Source organism: Coregonus clupeaformis, chromosome 7 (genome assembly GCF_020615455.1).
Source record: "Coregonus clupeaformis isolate EN_2021a chromosome 7, ASM2061545v1, whole genome shotgun sequence".
In the NCBI taxonomy this organism is placed as follows: Eukaryota; Metazoa; Chordata; class Actinopteri; order Salmoniformes; family Salmonidae; genus Coregonus; species Coregonus clupeaformis.
Window position 1 is genome coordinate 18269533 of NC_059198.1, and position 19449 is coordinate 18288981.

Sequence of the window (19449 nt, forward strand, 5' to 3'; positions counted from 1 at the left end):
AGAGTCCTATGCACTACATAGGGAATAGGGTGCCATTTGAGACATAGTCCTGCTCCCTAGGACAGTGTGGTTTGATTGACAGCCGGAGAGTCCATCACCTCGATGGATGATGCACTTATCTAACGCACGGAGGAAAAACACTTGGCATGTGGAATGCTGGGTAAACACTTTCCCTTGTTCCTCCCTGTTCCCCGAGTGTCACCTTGACATCCACGCAGCCAATTCTGCTCCCCGCTCCGCTCCCCACGCCAGAGAAGCCATTACTTCAGTACCCGACCTGCGCACTCACACTTGGACACAGATATGGAAACACGTGCGCATGTAGGAACGCACTCACGCACACTCATTCATTTTTTCTAGCAATCTCTATCTTACACACTCCCCTTTTATTTTTTCTCTCCCCTTTATCTCTCATTTTCTCTTCCTCTCTCTATCTCTCTCTCCCTCTCTCTCTCTCCATCTCTCTCTCCCTCTCTCTCTCTCCCTCTCTCTCTCTCTCTCTCTCTCTCTCTCTCTCTCTCCCTCCCTCTCTCTCTCTCTCTCTCTCTCTCTCTCTCTCTCTCTCTCTCTCTCTCTCTGTCTCTCTCTCCCTCTCTCTCTCCCTCTCTCTCTCTCTCTCTCTCTCCCCCTCTCTCTCTCTCCCTCTCTCTCTCTCTCTCTCTCTCTCTCTCTCTCGCTCTCTCTCTCTCTCTCTCTCTCTCTCTCTCTCTCTCTCTCTCTCTCACACACACACACTTTCTCTCTGCTTCCATTCTTCATTCATCAGTTAGAGTGGGAAGCAGTGACAGAAGTCGAATACGTTCTAACTGTACATCTTTTGTCATGTCTCACTTTGTGTGCTATTGTATTTATGCAGTGGAAGGAGACAGTAGTCATAGTGTAATCTATGGGATGATGATTTAATAGACTTTCTGTTGCTGTGAGTGATTTGACATTGACAGGCAGATGGCTATAAAGCAGCAGCCTTTTGTTCCAGCTTAGAATGAACACAGCAACTGTATGAGTCACAAACCAACCACTGGCTCACTGTGGGTGCGTCTCAAATGGCATCCTATTCCCTGTATAGTGCACTACTTTTTTTTGTGTTCCTGAATGTCCACACATGGGTGGTTCCACCAATTTGTTGCCTTTTGAGAATTGTAACATGGTCAAAAAAACATTTGATTTCACCTCATTTTAACATTCTGTCATAAAGAGCACATGTACAACTTCACAAAAAACAAGTTTTCCCATCTCAAGAGATGAAAGTGGCAATATGTAACTTTTTGGGTGACCAACCAAATTCACATCGAAATGTGAGTTATAGATCTATCATTCTACTTGAAAGCAAGTCTAAGAAGCAGTAGATCTGTTCTATGTGCGCTATTTCTATGCTTCCCATTCTTAAGTTTTGTTTTTGCGTCTTTTACTTTCGGTTTTGTACACCAGCTTCAAACAGCTGAAAATACAATATTTTGGGTTATGTAAAATATATTTCACAGCGGTTTAGATGGTACAATGTTTCTCTACACTATACTATCATATTTTGTCACATAAACTGCAATTAGGCTAACTATTAGAGTGTTAGCAACCAGGAAATGGTGGAGCGTTTTCTGCATAGTGCAACAACAAATAATAACAAAAATACTATAAAGTGCCAAATAAAGTAACAGGGTTGATGACTTCATCTTAAATCAGCCATAAATCCCCTTGTGATAGGGGGAATGGAAGCTTGTTGTGTGCAACAGAACGGGCAATTGAATGCAAGCAACAACAACAAAAAAGGACATTGTTGAAACATTTCAGTTTTACATCACGAAACACCAGAAAATTGCCAAAAATAGTAGAACCAGCTCACCTGCTTCAACACAGTTTGACTATTAGATGTTCAATGTTTCTTTTGAAAAAAAAAAAAAAAAAAGAATAGTTTCACCATATTAAAATGAGAATTCAGTTCACGTAACAGGGTTGACTTTAGCACAGCGGTCTAAGGCACTGCATCGCAGTATTTGAGGCGTCACTACAGACCCGGGTTAGATCCCAGGCTGTGTCACAGCCGGCTGTGACCGGGAGACCCATGAGGCCTTGTCCCATCGTGCTCTAGCGACTCCTTGTGGTGCGCCAGGCGCCTGCACGCTGACTTTGGTCGCCAGTTGTACGGTGTTTCCTCCGACACATTGGTGCGGCTGGCTTCTGGGTTAAGTGAGCAGTGTGGCTTGGCAGGGTCGTGTTTCGGAGGACGCATGGCTCTCGACTTTAGCAAGTCTTTATTCATAATGAAAATCAGATTGATTGAATTCTCAATGTGGTCTATATTAAAGGGCACTTTGTTTATTTTAACAGGCTTTTAAAATTGATATTGGTGCACAATTTCTACTTAAAATATCAAAGGGACGCAAAAGGCACTAATTTCATCTGTCGCTGGAGATTAGAAAACCACAATCTAAGAAATAGACACCATCTGATAATATCGACCAGAAAAAGTTATGAGAAAGTCATTTCCATCTTCAATGTACTGGTTCTAAGAATAGGATTTACTGTAACCATAGTTAGAATTATATTTATATTGATTGGATCCAATTCAACCTTTGCAAACGTTGTTATTGCCAAGAAGGTTACAAAATTGCTCCAATAAAGATTCCCACAGTGACATTATTCATAACATATTAATGAGCAGAAAAAGTCCCTTCTGCTCTTCTCTTTCTGAGGAATACTGGGAAGGCTAGATAGTCACTGACTGTCCCACTAGAGAGAAGAGGAGAGGGGGAGGGCAGGGCTGTGATGGGAGGGTGATATAATGTGTAGAGAGAGAGAGAGGGAACGTGGGAGAGAGAGGGAGAGTAGGGGGAATATAATGGGAAAAAGGGGAGGGGAGACAAGGGAAGGAGAGAGGCAGTGGGATGGGGATGTGATGGGGAATGGAAGACAAGGATGAGAGAGAGAGAAAGTTAGCAGAGGGTCAGGGGAAGGGGAGGGGGGGGGGGAAGCAGAAGAGAGTGGCTGGTGTGGGGAGGGGTGAACAAGGAGTGATGCACTGTACTGAGTCTCCGGTAGACTAGAGAGCATTTCAGCTTGTTATGTCATCATTAATTAATTCATCATACATCATACATCTGCATGACCACAACCTTCCATCTCGACTATTTTTACACTGCATATACACCTTTTAGAATAACCCCTATTTGCCAGGTAATGGCTACCAATGCTTATAACATATTACAAAAACAATAGGAGATTCCCCAGTGATGTGTGTATGCCCTCTACTGAAGGGAATGCTGACATTGACCTGGGACATTGCCCTGTGACAGCCCTGTATAGCCACCCTGCCGTTCGATGGTTGTAATTAGCCTTAGTGATTTGTGGCGTTCTAATGCGTTGACCGCCTATGCGACTGTGGCATGTGGCATGTAGCATGTAGCGACCGTTTGTGGTTTCTCAGGCAGCCCAGAGGGATCAATAAGTCCATTACAGCAGACCACAGGAGCACTGCCGTCCCACACACACCACCCACACACACACCACACACATACACACACACATACACAAGATTCATGCATGTGTGCTAACAAAAACAAACATACTCTCTCCCATCCCTCTCTCCCTCTCCAAAGGGTGACCATAGTGAGCTCATCCCTGTCTGCCTCTTTTCTTTGTTCTCTATATTTTCGGTTCATCTCAGTGTGGGAGTGGGACCTTGGGTCAGCCGTGTCATGCAGCAAGAGGCTCTCTCTGTCAGACTGAGTCCATGTCAACCTCTCTTACTGCCCACTGTGCCCAGTGTTCACAGACATACATAAGCCTGCTCTGAGGGCTTCTTGCTCTGGGCTGTGGGCTGTGGGCACCCAGCTCCACATGGAAAACATCTGTGCCACGCTCTGGAAGGTAGCGACAACTCCCATCACACTAGCTCACCCCCATCAGACAATGTTCAAGCCATGTGTGACTGTGTGACACACAATACCATGGTTTTAAGGTCCCTTCACCCAATAGGCACCAGCTATACCATCGGTAGAGGCTTTCACAACACTACTGCCTGCTCATATTTTCATGGGACCTACAGTATCTCACTTGAGGTGCAGTATAGTTAGGTAACTGGATACCACATTTTTGATATATTTTCTCCACTGTTTTTACTAGTAATAATAGGGCCATCTGAAGCAGCCTGATCCCAGATCTGTTTGTGCTCTTGCCATCGTCAATGCTCATTGTCAAGCCAGACATTGGCATGACAATGACTGACAAGGAGTTGGCATGTTGGTACAAACAGACTGGCACTCAGGCTACATTTGAAGGTACTCCATACAGTGGGCCTATTTGTAATGGACGTTGTCATAGTCCATAATACTTGCATAGTCATTCCAATCCGTCTCTGTCCAAATCGGAATCTGACTGTGGCAATTGCCTCCCATGTTAGGCTAATTGGTCTTAATGAGCTAAAATTATTTTATTCTCCCCCAGCCTTTATTTTCATGTAGGAAGCAGCTAAATCACGTGTCATCTTCAACACGGCTTCATTGCCAATGGCACCCTATTCAGTGCACTACTTTTGACCAGAGCACTATGGGCCCCGGTTGAAAGTGCACTCAACAGGGTGCTATTTGAGACGACCTCTGTGCGGGTAGAACTATGGGATTGATTGGTTATGAAATGCAGGACTGATTAGCGTGTCATATCCTTTGATGTACAGTTAGCGTCCCCTAGGGGAATGACTGCTAGCCATTAGCCAAACCGCTAAACCATCTACATTTTAGCAGACGCTCTTATCCAGAGCAACTTACAGAAGCAATTAGGGTTAAATACCTTGCTGAAGGGCACATTGACAGATTTTTCACCTAGTCGGCTCGGGATTCAAACCAGCAACCTTTTGGTTACTGGCCCAACGCTCTTAACCGGTAGGCTACCTGCCTCCCAGTGCTGACCTGAGTTGTGGGGACCACTGACCTCTTCTGGCTCCTGACCTGTGCCGGCCTCACCAAAGGTCACACAGGGTAAACCAGCTCTGAAATGGAGAAGCAGACCTGTTAGTCCTGGATCAGCTTTCACTGCCCCAATCCCTGCCTCAACCAGTTGTGGTGGGGGGGTATTCATATTTAGTGAATCACCAGGGATCCTCTGCACTTGGCTTTAGCTATAGTACCTCTGAAACCTAAGAAACACTATCACTAAGATCAGAGTGTTGTACTGTGCAGCTTGGAACATCTATTTTAGATTTTTCTCTCTCGCTGTCTGTTTCCACTCCTTTCCCCTGGTGGCACAGGAGAGGCTCTAGACATGGAAGTGTGTGCGTATGTATGTGCTTTGCGATGCAAGTGAGTGCGTAGAGTAGGGATGCACTGGGCACCTCATCACCTCCCTGGAGGGGGAGAGGCACGGCACTGAACTTTGGACTGACGATCATCACAGGACCAGAGTGTGTGTGGTGCGTGCGTGCGTGCGTGCAGGTTTGTGTGTGTGTGTACTAATATATGTGCAACATTAAATGTTTACATGATCAATGCATAGATCAATGCATAGTTTACAAACATGGCACACACACACAAACAAGCCATCTGTACTGGGCAGCATTAATCACAGTGGAGACAGCAGAACAGATGGAGCGACTGTGAGGAGGAACAGGAGAAAACGAAAGAACAAGAAAAGAGGAGAAGGGGTGGGGGAGTGATACGGAAGGGAGGCAGAGGGGGGGGACAGAACCACAGAAACAGTGCTCAAGAAATCCGGTGAGAGAGCGAGAAAAGGCGCGGGATATATACATTGACAGGCTGAGGAGAGTTGAGATTGCATGCAGCAGGCACCACCTGAGTAGCAGCAGCAGCAACATTAGCATTCTCACACTGATCATCCAGGCAGGCGTTCTCTTATCTGTCCTCGAGGAAGGAGCATGGCAGCCCAGCCTGTGTAGGACAGACGACAGGGCTGGGGCTGGAGCTGCCGGAGCTGGGGCTGGGGGAGTGAGGCATGAGAAGCAGGGGAAGAGGAGCAGCATCCGGCCAACCAGCTCACACTGGGCAGGCAGCCTCAGCGCCGGCAGCCTGAGCAGCTAGAGGAGACTGGAGGGAGACCGGCAGCTACTGAGATTATGCACCGGTTCCAGAGCTCATGTGGACAGCTTAGCAGCAGCAACAGTAGCTGGAGCATTACATGTAGCAGAAGCTTTTTTACCTAACTGTAGCAACAGCAGCAGCAAAGGTAGAACTAGCTGTTGCTGCAGCGTTAGGGATAGCCTTACAAACAAAGGTATTGACAGTCACACCTAAGGTATCCCTAACATAGGTAGCTTTATTAACAGCAAAGGTAGCCATAGCTGTAGAGGTCTTTGTAGGGGTAGCAGTCCAGGTATCTGTAGTCATAGTAGGGATACGTAACAGTGGCTTAGGACACTGAATGACCGGTGTGGCTGATGAAGGCCACCTGGATTAGGCTGCTGAAAAGAGCCAAGGGAGGTCGCAACAAGAGCTCCGATGACTGTGTAAGCTCATTATTCATACATGCGTGTGTGTGTGTGTATGTGATTGTGCGCGTGTGTGCGTTTTGTGCGTGAATGCATGTATGCGTATGTAAATGTGTGTGCCTTGCGCAATACCCTAGATGCAGTTGCACCCCTAAAAACGAAAAACATTTGTCATAAGAAACTAGCTCCCTGGTATACAGAAAATACCCGAGCTTTGAAGCAAGCTTCCAGGAAATTGGAACGGAAATGGCGCCACACCAAACTGGAAGTCTTCCGACTAGCTTGGAAAGACAGTACCGTGCAGTACCGAAGAGCCCTCACTGCTGCTCGATCATCCTACTTTTCCAACTTAATCGAGGAAAATAAGAACAATCCAAAATTTCTTTTTGATACTGTTGCAAAGCTAACTAAAAAGCAGCATTCCCCAAGAGAGGATGGCTTTCACTTCAGCAGTAATAAATTCATGAACTTCTTTGAGGAAAAGATCATGACCATTAGAAAGCAAATTACGGACTCCTCTTTGAATCTGCGTATTCCTCCAGGGCTTAGCTGTCCTGGATCTGCACAGACTCTGCGAGGGCCTGGGATCGGGAGAGACACTTAAGTGTTTTAGTACTATATCTCTTGACACAATGATGAAAATAATCATGGCCTCTAAACCTTCAAGCTGCATACTGGATCCTATTCCTACTAAACTGCTGAAGGAGCTGCTTCCTGTGCTTGGCCCTCCTATGTTGAACATAATAAACAGCTCTCTATCCACCGGATGTGTACCAAACTCACTAAAAGTGGCAGTGATAAAGCCTCTCTTGAAAAAGCCAAACCTTGACCCGGAAAATATAAAAAACTATCGGCCTATATCGAATCTTCCATTCCTCTCAAAAATTTTAGAAAAAGCTGTTGCGCAGCAACTCACTGCCTTTCTGAAGACAAACAATGTATACGAAATGCTTCAGTCTGGTTTTAGACCCCATCATAGCACTGAGACTGCACTTGTGAAGGTGGTAAATGACCTTTTAATGGCGTCAGACCGAGGCTCTGCATCTGTCCTCGTGCTACTAGACCTTAGTGCTGCCTTTGACACCATCGATCACCACATTCTTTTGGAGAGACTGGAAACCCAAATTGGTCTACACGGACAAGTTCTGGCCTGGTTTAGATCTTACCTGTCGGAAAGATATCAGTTTGTCTCTGTGAATGGTCTGTCCTCCGACAAATCAACTGTACATTTCGGGTGTTCCTCAAGGTTCCGTTTTAGGACCACTATTGTTTTCACTATATATTTTACCTCTTGGGGATGTTATTCGAAAACATAATGTTAACTTTCACTGCTATGCGGATGACACACAGCTGTACATTTCAATGAAACATGGTGAAGCCCCAAAATTGCCCTCGCTAGAAGCCTGTGTTTCAGACATAAGGAAGTGGATGGCTGAAAACTTTCTACTTTTAAACTCGGACAAAACAGAGATGCTTGTTCTAGGTCCCAAGAAACAAAGAGATCTTCTGTTAAATCTGACAATTCATCTTGATGGTTGTAAAGTCGTCTCAAATAAAACTGTGAAGGACCTCGGCGTTACTCTTGACCCTGATCTCTCTTTTGACGAACATATCAAGACTGTTTCAAGGACAGCTTTTTTCCATCTACGTACCCGGCACAGCCAGAAGAGGACTGGCCACCCCTCATAGCCTGGTTCCTCTCTAGGTTTCTTCCTAGGTTTTGGCCTTTCTAGGGAGTTTTTCCTAGCCACCGTGCTTCTACACCTGCATTACTAGCTGTTTGGGGTTTTAGGCTGGGTTTCTGTACAGCACTTCGAGATATTAGCTGATGTACGAAGGGCTATATAAAATAAAATTGAATTGAATTGAATTGAATTGTGTACATCATCGTATTTACCTGTGCCTACCTGTATAGGGGTCAGGGGGTGGTATTGTCATGGTGATAGTGTTGTCATGCTGCGATGGTGATGATGAGGGTCAGTGGGTTGTCTGTCATCACTGTCAGAGTCCTCGTTATGCACCCGTTCTCTGACCCACTGTGCTGTAACTCTCAGAGTCAGACCCCTGCATTAGTCTAGACATGATGGAATGATGGATTGAACAATGTCAGTCACATGTAAAGGATACATGGATACATGAGCTAGGTTGGTGTGGTTATAGGCTATAGCTAGGATGTGTCACAAATGGCAAATGGGCCCTGTTCAAAGTTAGCGCACTATATACTGAATAGGGTGCCATTTATGATACAGTCCTAATCTATAGACAATGTGATGGTGATGAGATGCAGTATACTGTATACAGTATTCAGAGTATTTTCAGGTAGGGTTTAACGTATGAGGTAAAAGACGGATATCGGAAGCATTAAGGATAATGCATAAAGCATAAGCAGTGTTATTTATAGAAGGTGTCTCATGTACAAGGTAGGAGAAGAGACGTGGATAGTTAATGAGCAGTGCCTCATCTATGATGCAGGAGATGAATACAAAGTGTTTAGGATGAATGTTTCAAGTGTGATGTATATTATTAAGGGATAGTAAAGTATGATCCTCTTTGTAATGGGATGGTTGGGTAGTTTTAATCAGCCTGGTAGAGTGTGAGGTTAATTATTATTATTATTCAAAAAGTCCCTCTGAGTCTGACAATAACATAACAGGGCTGTAAACATACTGGGTTGCCTGCGTGCATGTGTGCGTTCGTGCCAGCGTGTCTGTGCCTGTGTGTATATGTGTGTGAGGAAAGAGAGAAACAGAGAAAGGTCTTGGTCCTGATCATGTGTACCTGTGTATGCCCATACATCTGTTTGTGTTATATATACAGTGCCTTCGGAAAGTATTCAGACCCCTTGACTTTTTCCACATTTTGTTACGTTACAGGCTTATTCTAAAATTGATTTTTTTTTAATCCTCAGCAATCTACACACAATACCCCATAATGTGAAAACAGTTTTTTATAAATATAAAACATAAATACCTTATTTACATAAGTATTCAGCCCCTTTGCTATGAGACTCAAAATTGAGCTAAGATGCATCCTGTTTCAATTGATCATCCTTGAGATGTTTCTACAACTTGATTGGAGTCCACCCGTGGTAAATTCAATTGATTGGACATGATTTAGAAAGGCACACACCAGTCTATGTAAGGTCCCACAGTTGACAGTGCATGTCAGAGCAAAAACCAAGACATGAGGTCGAAGGAATTGTCCGTAAAGGGCCGAGACAGGATTGTGTCGAGGCACAGATCTGGGGAAGGGTACCAAAACATTTATGCAGCATTGAAGGTCCCCAAGAACACAGCCTCCATCATTCTTAAATGGAATAAGTTTGGAACCACCAAGACTCTTCCTAGTGCTGGCCGCCCGGCCAAACTGAGCAATCGGGGGAGAAGGGCCTTGGTCAGGGAGGTGACCAAGAACCTAATGGTCACTCTGACAGAGCTCTAGAGTTCCTCTGTGGAGATGGGAGAACCAACCAGAAGGACAACCATCTCTGCAGCACTCCACCAATCAGGCCTTTAAGTACAGAGAGATTCTTAATGAAAACCTGCTCCAGAGCGCTCAGGACCTCAGATTGGGGTGAAGGTTCACCTTCCAACAGGACAACGACCCTAAGCACACAGCCAAGACAATGCAGGAGTGGCTTCGGGACAGGTCACTGAATGTCCTTGTGTGGCCCAGCCAGAGCCCGGACTTGAACACGATCGAACATCTCTGGAGAGACCTGAAAATGGCTGTGCAGCAACGCTCCCCATCCAACCTGACAGAGCTTGAGAGAATCTGCATAGAAGAATGGGAGAAACTCGGCAAATACAGGTGTGCCAAGCTTGTAGCGTCATACCCAAGAAGACTCGAGGCTGTAATCGCTGCCAAAGGTGCTTCAACAATGTACTAAGTAAAGGGTCTGAATACTTATGTAAATGTTATATTTCAGTTGTATTTATTATTTTATTAGCAAAAAGGTAAAAATAAAATAGAAAACTGTTTTTTCTTTGTCATTATGGGGTATTGTGTGTAGATTGATGTGGGGGAAAAAACGATTTAGTCAATTTTAGAATAAGGCTGTAACGTAACAGAATGTGGAAAAGTCATGGGGTCTGAATACTTTCCGAAGGCACTGTAAGTTTGTGTGCATCCAGGAGATATAGAATGTGTGTCCGGTGGTCAGGTGCTTAATGTGTGTGAGCCTGATTGTTTATATGGCTGAAGCTGCAGCCTTTACCACACATACATGCTGGGGCCCACAGTTACCAGAGATGGAGAGAAGAGTGAGAGATAGATAGAGAGAGAGAGAGAGAGAGAGAGAGAGAGAGAGAGACAGAGGTCCCTATGTCTCTCTTATAGAGCATGGGAGACAAACCTACAGCTACAGTAAATTAAACAAATACTTAGTCCTGGTATCCTTTAGCGTTACTCTTTAGTCTCTTTTTTTCTCAGACTGAAGTGGTAGTGAATGAAAGGACAGACTGAGGATGCGTCCCAAATGGTACCCTATTCCCTTTATAGTGCACTACTTTTGTAGTTACTGATGTAGCCTGGGAAATGTGAGATAGTGGGTGTGGCGAGGTGTGAAAGAAGGAGTCAGGCGCAGGAGGTAAAATACCGAAGTCCAGAGTTTAATCTGTTTGCATAAATCAAACGCCCCAAGCGTCAAACAAAACTGTACAAGGGAAAACATCCACCTTGGCAAATAACACAGTGAAATGTAGCTCAACCGTGCTACACGCTCTCACAACAAAGCAATCACTCACAAAGACAAGGGGAACAGAGGGAACACTTATACACATACTAATTAGGGGAATGAGCACCAGGTGTGTGTGATTGACAAGACATGACAAGTGGAGTGATGAGAATGGGATCGGCAGTAGCTAGTACTCCGGTGACGACGAACACCGAAGCCTGCCCGAACCAGGAGGGGGGGCAGCATCGGCAGAAGTCATGACAGTATGTGTCCTGCTGCTGTCACGTTCGTTGAATGACGGGACAGACCAAGGCGTAGCGTGATATACGTACATGTTTATTAAACCAAATAAACACAACGACAAAACAACAAACGAAACGAAACGTGAAGTCCAAGGTAGCACACACAACATACCTTACAAGGAACAAGATCCCACACCCCACTAGTGCCAATAGGCTGCCTAAGTATGGTCCCCAATCAGAGACAACGAGCTACAGCTGCCTCTGATTGGGAACCACACCGGCCAACATAGATCTACACATAATATATCGAAACATAGAAAACACACAACAAAGAATATACACACCCTGACTCAACATTTAAGCGTCCCCTGAGTCAGGGCGTGACAGTACCCCCCCCCCCCAAAGGTGCGGACTCCGACCGCACAACATAAACATAATAGGGTAGGGGCCGGGTGGGCACTCTGTCCAGCAGTCTGCTGTGGATCTCCCTTTCTTTATCCATGCCATCTCTTTCTCTCTCTCTCTCGTTCTCTCTCTCTCCGGCTCGGGGCGTGACGACCTCTCACTCTCCGCCTCCCTGTTGCGCCCCTGGTCTGGTCTGGACCTCGGCGTGCTGCTTCCCCTCTCCTTCCTTCCACGATACGCCAGGCCCTGTCTGGACCCTGGTGTGGGAGACCCCGAACCTGGAGAGGGGCTGACGTCATGGTCTGGACAGGAGCCGCTGACCGGAGCTGGACTTGGCACCGGTGGAGCGGACTACTCTGGCTCTGGAGTGGAGCCGCTGACCGAAGCTGGATCAGGCACCGGTGGAGCGGATGGCTCTGGCTCCGGATTGGAGCCGCTGACCGGAGCTGGACTGGACCCCGGTGGAGCGGACTGCTCTGGCTCCGGAGTGGCGCAGCTGACCGGAGCTGGATCAGGCACCGGTGGAGCGGACTGCTCTGGCTCCGGAGTGGAGCAGCTAACCGGAGCTGGATCAGGCACCGGTGGAGCGGGCTGCTCTGGCTCCGGAGTGGAACAGCTTACCGGCACTGGGTCAGGCACCGGTGGAGCGGACTGCTCTGGCTCCGGTGTGGAGCAGCTGACCGGTGCCGGATCAGGCACCGGTGGAACGGGCCGGACCGGACTAGGAACACGCACCACTGGCTTGGTGCGAGGGGCAGGAACGGGTCGGGCCGGACTGGCGACGCGCACCACTGGCTTGGTGCGAGGAGCAGGAACAGGCCGGGCCGGACTGGCGACGCGCACCACTGGCTTGGTGCGAGGAGCAGGAACAGGCCGAGCCGGGCTGGCGACGCGCACCACTGGCTTGGTGCGAGGAGCAGGAACGGGCCGGGCTGGGCCGGTGACGCGCACCACTGGCTTGGTGCGAGGAGCAGGAACAGGCCGGGCCGGCGACGCGCACCACTGGCTTGGTGCGAGGAGCAGGAACAGGCCGGACCGGGCTGGCGACGCGCACCACTGGCTTGGTGCGAGGAGCAGGAACAGGCCGGGCCGGGCTGGCGACGCGCACCACTGGCTTGGTGCGAGGAGCAGGAACAGGCCGGGCCGGACTGTGGAGGCGGACTGGAGGTCTAGAGCGGAGAGCTGGCACAACCCGTCCTGGCTGGCTGCCCACTTTCGCACTACACGTGCGGGGTGCTGGCACAGGATGCACTGGGCTGTGCACGCACACTGGCGATACAGTTCGTAGAACTGGCGCAGGTTATGCGGGACCAAGGAGGCGTACTGGAGACCAGGAGCGTTGAGCCGGCACACCCCGTCCTGGCTGGATGCCCATCTTCGCACGGCACGTGCGTGGTGCAAGCACAGGACGTACAGGACTGTGCCGGCGCACTGGCGACACAGTACGTAGCTCCGCATAACACGGAGCTTGCCCAGTCATACGCCTCTTCGCGTGAGTACAGGGAGTTGGCTCTGCTCTAACCCTAGGCTCCGCCAACCACCCCGTGTGCCCCCCCCAATTTTTTTTATTGGGGCTGCTTCTCGGGCTTCCTCCTCGACCGGCCTCCTCTGTGTTGCCGTTGTTCCTCTCCTGCCTGGGCATCTAACTTAGCCCATGGTCCTTTCCCCGCAAATATCTCCTCCCATGACCACAAATTGGCCACCTGTGACATGGCCATCTGCTCCGCCTGGGCACGCTGCTTGGTCCTCATTTGGTGGGATCTTCTGTCACGTTCGTTGAATGACGGGACAGACCAAGGCGTAGCGTGATATACGTACATGTTTATTCAACCAAATAAACACAACGACAAAACAACAAACGAAACGAAACGTGAAGTCCAAGGTAGCACACACAACATACCTTACACGGAACAAGATCCCACAACCCACTAGTGCCAATAGGCTGCCTAAGTATGGTCCCCAATCAGAGACAAGGAGCTACAGCTGCCTCTGATTGGGAACCACACCGGCCAACATAGATCTACACATAATAGATCGAAACATAGAAAACACACAACAAAGAATATACACACCCTGACTCAACATTTAAGCGTCCCCTGAGTCAGGGCGTGACAGCTGCTTTCTGAGAAGCAGGGGAGTGTCCATTTGAAACACATCCAATTAGCTTTTGTGATTTCTTTCTGCCTCTCATTCCCCTGGGTTTGAATATTGTGTGAGTTAGATGTGTGTGCCTGTTCACTAAGTTCACTAACTAGGCTCTGATGCTCTCTGATGATTCTTTGTACCTCTGGGGTTGAGTTTGGTCATGACTATATTTGTATCTTTTTTCTAGTTGTTTGTATTTGACAGAACTGTCTTCACAAACCATCTCCAAAAATAGGACTTCTGCTTGAATTTCAGTTAGACTTGGCATGTCTCACTGCTGAACAAGGCAGCATGGTGTGTTTATATACTGTGTGTTGGTGTGTTTGATGAGTGTGAGTCTGAAGAGTTAGTCTGTTGTGTGCTGTTGAGGTCTCAAGAGTTAATCTGCTATGTAATCTATAATTGAAAGTGTTTCCCTCTACTTTGCAGGGTTCGGCGGACTCCTACACCAGCCGTCCATCAGACTCCGATGTGTCCCTGGAGGAGGACAAGGAGGCCGTGCGACGAGAGGCAGAGCGGCAGGCTCAGGCACAGCTGGAGAAGGCCAAGGTACTGTACTGACCCTTATACTGACCACTCTGTCCAGCAGTCTGCTGTGGATCTCCCTTTCTTTATCCATGCCATCTCTTTCTCTCTCTCTCTCGTTCTCTCTCTCTCTGGATCTTTAAAGTGGATCATAACTATGAATGTGGTGACATTCTGCAGATGAAAAAGGCCTTTTTATGCTTAATGAGCTTTCTGAGTTAGTCTCACATCACTCTCCTGGTTCCATTGGAGAATTTACTGGCCAGGTCACATGGTCAGGGAAACTCAGGGCCCTAGGTCCACCATTGATAACCCAACCTTGTTTGAGGGATGTTAGGGTGTCACATCAGTGCCCTATCCGGTTTGGGTAGTCTGACTCTCAGGCTAGGGGAGAGGGACCTCTGGCTCTAGTATTACCATTGTGCTACATCCCAAATGGTACCCTATTCCCTACACTCTTAGAACAAAAGGTGCTGTCTATAACCTAAAAGAGTTCTTCAACTGTCCCCATAGGAGAACCCTTTGAAGAACAATTTTTGGTTCAAGGTAGAACCCTTTTGGTTCCATGTAAAACCCTTTCCACAGAGGGTTCTACCTGGAACCAAAAATGGTTCTACCTGGAACCAAAAAGTGTTCTACCTGGAACCAAAAAGGTTTCTCCTATGGGGATAGCCGAAGAACCCTTTTTGGTTCTAGATAGCAAAAACATTTGTAATAGTGCATGTCTGACAGATATGGGTGACTTAGAGAGGCCAGACTGTGTGTTCCACAACATGCTGTCTAAGCGCAACAGCTCTGTCTGTGAGAAGCATAGGGAACAATCAGTCCATTCTACGGTACATACAGTACAGCATAGGGTTATAAAACTACACTAACTTTTCCAAAATTCCCAGGTAGAAGCAACATGGTGGTTGACCGTTGTGTTAGAGACACAGAAATACAGTACTTTGATCCAAACAGGTCTAGACTTTACCATGAAATGCTTGCTGACGAGCCTTCCCAACGATGCAGAGTGAAAAAAATTGTAACACAAGAGGAATTAAATACACAAGAATGAAGCTATATACAGGGAGTACCAGTACCAGGTCAATTTGCAGGAGTACGAGGTACAATATTTGAGGTAGATATGTACACAGTGGTGTAGTGGTGCCTGGAGAAGTGGGTATACTTACATTTTGCCCAAAATTTCCCAAAAGGCGCCCTGTGTGAAAAATTATATGAGAAACAGTGACATCCACTCTGAACAGGGATGGGCAAAAATTACTAAATACAATTAGAAAAAACAGATACAAAATACCATAAAGATGAATGTATCAAAATAAACTATATTTAATTAAAATCCATGTATTTTAAAATACAAAAATACATTTGCAAGTAGCCGGCCCAAACAGCAACAACATTCTCAGTAATGGTTACAAAAACATTTTACTTGCTATGATTGTGATATGTTGTTGGTTAACTACCTTAGTTGAGCAAGATTTTCAAGTAGATTTAAATCAAGACTGTATCTCAGCCACTCAGGAACATTCACTGTCTTCTTGGTAAGCAACTCCAGTGTAGATTTGGCCTTGTGTTTTTGGTTATTGTCCTGCTGAAAAGTGAATGAATCTCCCGGTGTCTGGTGGAAAGCAGACTGAACCTGGTTTACCTCTAGGATTTTGCCTGTGGTTAGCTCCATTCCTTTCTTTTTTATCCTGAAAAACTCCCCAGTCCTTGACGATTACAGGCACATCCATAACATGATGCACTATGCTTGAAAATATGGAGAGTGGTACTCAGTAATGTGTTGTATTGTACTAGTTGAAAACATTTATGGAAGTACTGTATATATGGAGAAAACAATTTTTTTCTCCTGATCTTGCTTATATCTCTCAGATATAGGACAGACACTTCAGAACAAACTTCCTTTTGATTTTTTGAGGGACTATCTGTTGTTCTATGTAGTGAATCTGTTATTCAATGTGTTTGTATGGGCTAATAGCAGTAAGGCCCAAAAACGTACAATTCAAAATCAAATAGCAATATGATCCCCGGTTTAGACAGGGCTTAGACCCTTATTGGTTTTAATCTCTGTAACTGTTTTAAAGTTACCATTGGTGGTTTCCTTCCTCTCTGGAAATTGAGTTAGGAAGGATGCCTGTATCTTTGTAGTGACTGGGTGTATTGATACACCATCCAAAGTGTAATTAATAACTACACCATGCTCATTGAATGTCTTTTGTTTTTTTGCCATCTACCAATAGGTGCCATTCTTTGCGAGGCATCAGAAAATCTCCCTGGTCTTTGTGGTTGAATCTGTGTTTGAAATTCACTGCTGGACTGAGGGACCTTACAGATAATTGTATGGGTGGGGTACAGAGATAAGGTAGTTATTCAAAAATCATGTTAAACACTATTATTGCACACAGAGTGAGTCCAAGCAAGTTATTATGTGACTTGTTAAGCACATTTTTGCACCTGAACGTATTTAGGCTTGCCATAACAAAGTTGTTGAATACTTATTGACTCAAGACATTTCAGCTTTTCATTTATAATAAATGTATCAACATTTCAGGAAAAACATATCCAATTTGACATTATGGGGTATTGTGTGTAGGTCAGGGACAAAAAAATCCCAAATTAATCCGTTTTAAATTCAGGTTGTAACACAACCAATTTGTGGAAAATACTGTGTGAATACTTTCTGAAGGCACTGTATGTAGTGTATGTGAATGTGTGTGGGATTTGTGTGAGAGTGTCAGTGTCGTGTGTGTGAGTGAGTGTGTATACAGTCTATATATAGTCTTGTGAGTGTGCATAGAGTCAGTGCAAGATGGGGTCATGCAGACAGTCCGGGTAACCATTTAATTAACTATTTAGCAGTCTTATGGCTATATTATTTTATTTTATTATGGCTTGCCTGCGATTCCAAATGGCAACCTATTCCCTTAAGTGCACTTGACCAGACCCCAATAGGGCACATAGGCTCTATTTCCTCTGTACAGTAAGTGTTTACTGTATATAACACATTAACGGTGCACTAGGCAGGTGCTTGTGAATGACCGCCTTATAAACCATTACAGTCACTGAGATTGCACTTCCCCTGACCCGAGCCCTCTCTCTCTCTCTCCTCTCTTTCTCTCTACTCTTTCTCTCTCTTTGGCGTGAGGCCAGATCACTGAGCATCTATTTTTACAGCTCGTCTATCATGTAAAGTGGCTGGGGTAATCCATGCCAGGTTATCTGCTAGCGACTTATCTTTTTAATTAGTGAGCAAGAAGGGGCTCTCTCTGTGAAACATCCGGCTATATGCTGGCCTGATTGCCTCTTTACAGGCAGACCGACCAGGGCTACGTCACAAATGGCACCCTATTCCCTATATAGTATACGTCTTTTTGACCAGAGCCCTACACTCTTAGAAAAAAGGGTCCTTCGGCTGTCCCCATAGGAGAACCCTTTTTGGTTCCAGGTAGAACCCTTTTGGGTTCCATGTCGAACCCTCTGTGGAAATTGTTCTACCTGGAACCAAAAGGGTTCTTCAAAGGGTTTTCTTAAGGGGACAGCCGAAAAACCCTTTTAGATTCTAGATAGCACTTTTTTTCTAAGAGTGTAGGGGTACCCTATGGGCCCTGGTCAAAAGTAGTGCACTACACAGACGGGTTGGCTGACAACGTCACGAAAATGATGGGCGCGCATCGATTGGGCTGGAAGCTGTGCATTGTTATGATTCTGAATGTTCAGATAGCTAGCAACATTGACAAGAAGCTGCCATGTGGGGAATCGTAGGTGGCTCGTTTCATAAAGTTTTACCTTGTTGATGATACCATGTCTTGTTGATTTCATGTCAATGCTAATATGGCTAAAATTCGCTAGCTAGCTAACCAACAACTGCAACGATGTATTTGAGAGACAACAAGTGCTCATTGTGCAAATGTATTTATACTGAACAAAAATGTAAACGCAACATGCAACAATTTCAAAGATTTTACTGAATTACAGTTCATATAAGGAAATCAGTCCACTGAAATAAATTCATTAGGCTCTAATCTATGGACTTCACATGACTGGGCAGGAGCGCAGCCATGGGTGGGCATAGGCCAATTTTATAATTTTGATGTCTTCACTATTATTCTACAATGAAAAAAAAAAGTACAAATAAAGAAAAACCCTTGAATGAGTATGTGTGTCCAAACCTTTGACTGGTAGTGTATGTTTTCAATAAACATTTGGAGATGAAATATAGTTTGTCAACATCTAAGCCAACTCCGTCTGTTTTGCCCCGTAGTAGGCTACGCGCGAATGTTCGTTCCATAATGTAATTAGCGGAAAACACAGTTGTCAAAAGCACTGCACATGCGAGCGGTTTCATGTGACAGAGATCAAATTTACGTTAGAAATATAGAAAGATGGGAGATCTAAAGATGCAACAACTAGCATGGGTTGCGCATATGACTAGGATTGTGCCTTTGGCTATTGGACAATAAAATAAAGTTGATTTGAAAACCAATAGAACATGAGAGAAATTGGCTATATAAAGTCTTTATAAAATAATTACCTCCACGTTTATTGAAACAAATTTTGGCTCGGCTACTTTGAAGCTAGGTAAGACATGCCTCATAATATGAAGTAAAACGTTAATGTTTCACACAATTAAGTAAATGTTTAAAAAATGCATACTGCTTCCAGCTCACATTTAAAAGTGGTGTGATGTGCTGAAGCCTGCCTACCGTTGCCTAAGCACTTAAATGGCGAATGGGAAGCGCACTTCAATTACTTGTTGAGAAATAAAAATAGTAGCTCTTTTTAATCGTGGCTATCAAAACTGTTTTTAACACGTGACTGCATTTAGAATTGTTGCACAATGATTGGGCTTATAATAGCACGTTTCACTCCAGCAGCAACAGGAGCTGTAGCAGCAGCTCTCGCACTGTCTGACAGATTTTCTGCTCAAAATAGGCTCAATATCTGTATGCTGTGCACTTGTGATAAATAAGAATCATAACGACTAACGAAAATACACACGGGCCAATTGAATTCCACTAAATTAT

At 45.6% G+C, this 19449-nt stretch overlaps 1 protein-coding gene across 10 annotated transcripts in view; it reads left to right on the forward strand.

Annotated features, from left to right (window-relative positions):
- LOC121569874 (voltage-dependent L-type calcium channel subunit beta-2) overlaps window positions 1-19449 on the forward strand; it is a 145236-nt gene that overhangs the window by 88368 nt on the left and 37419 nt on the right. For 7 of the 10 annotated variants that reach the window (XM_041881143.2, XM_041881142.2, XM_041881147.2 and 4 more), the window contains one exon: window positions 14327-14446. In XM_041881143.2, the coding sequence (XP_041737077.1) occupies window positions 14327-14446 (120 nt within the window). Of the gene's footprint in view, window positions 1-5727; window positions 6449-14326; window positions 14447-19449 lie in introns of those variants that run through there. The other 3 variants (XM_041881144.2, XM_041881145.2, XM_041881152.2) reach the window with 1 other exon arrangement.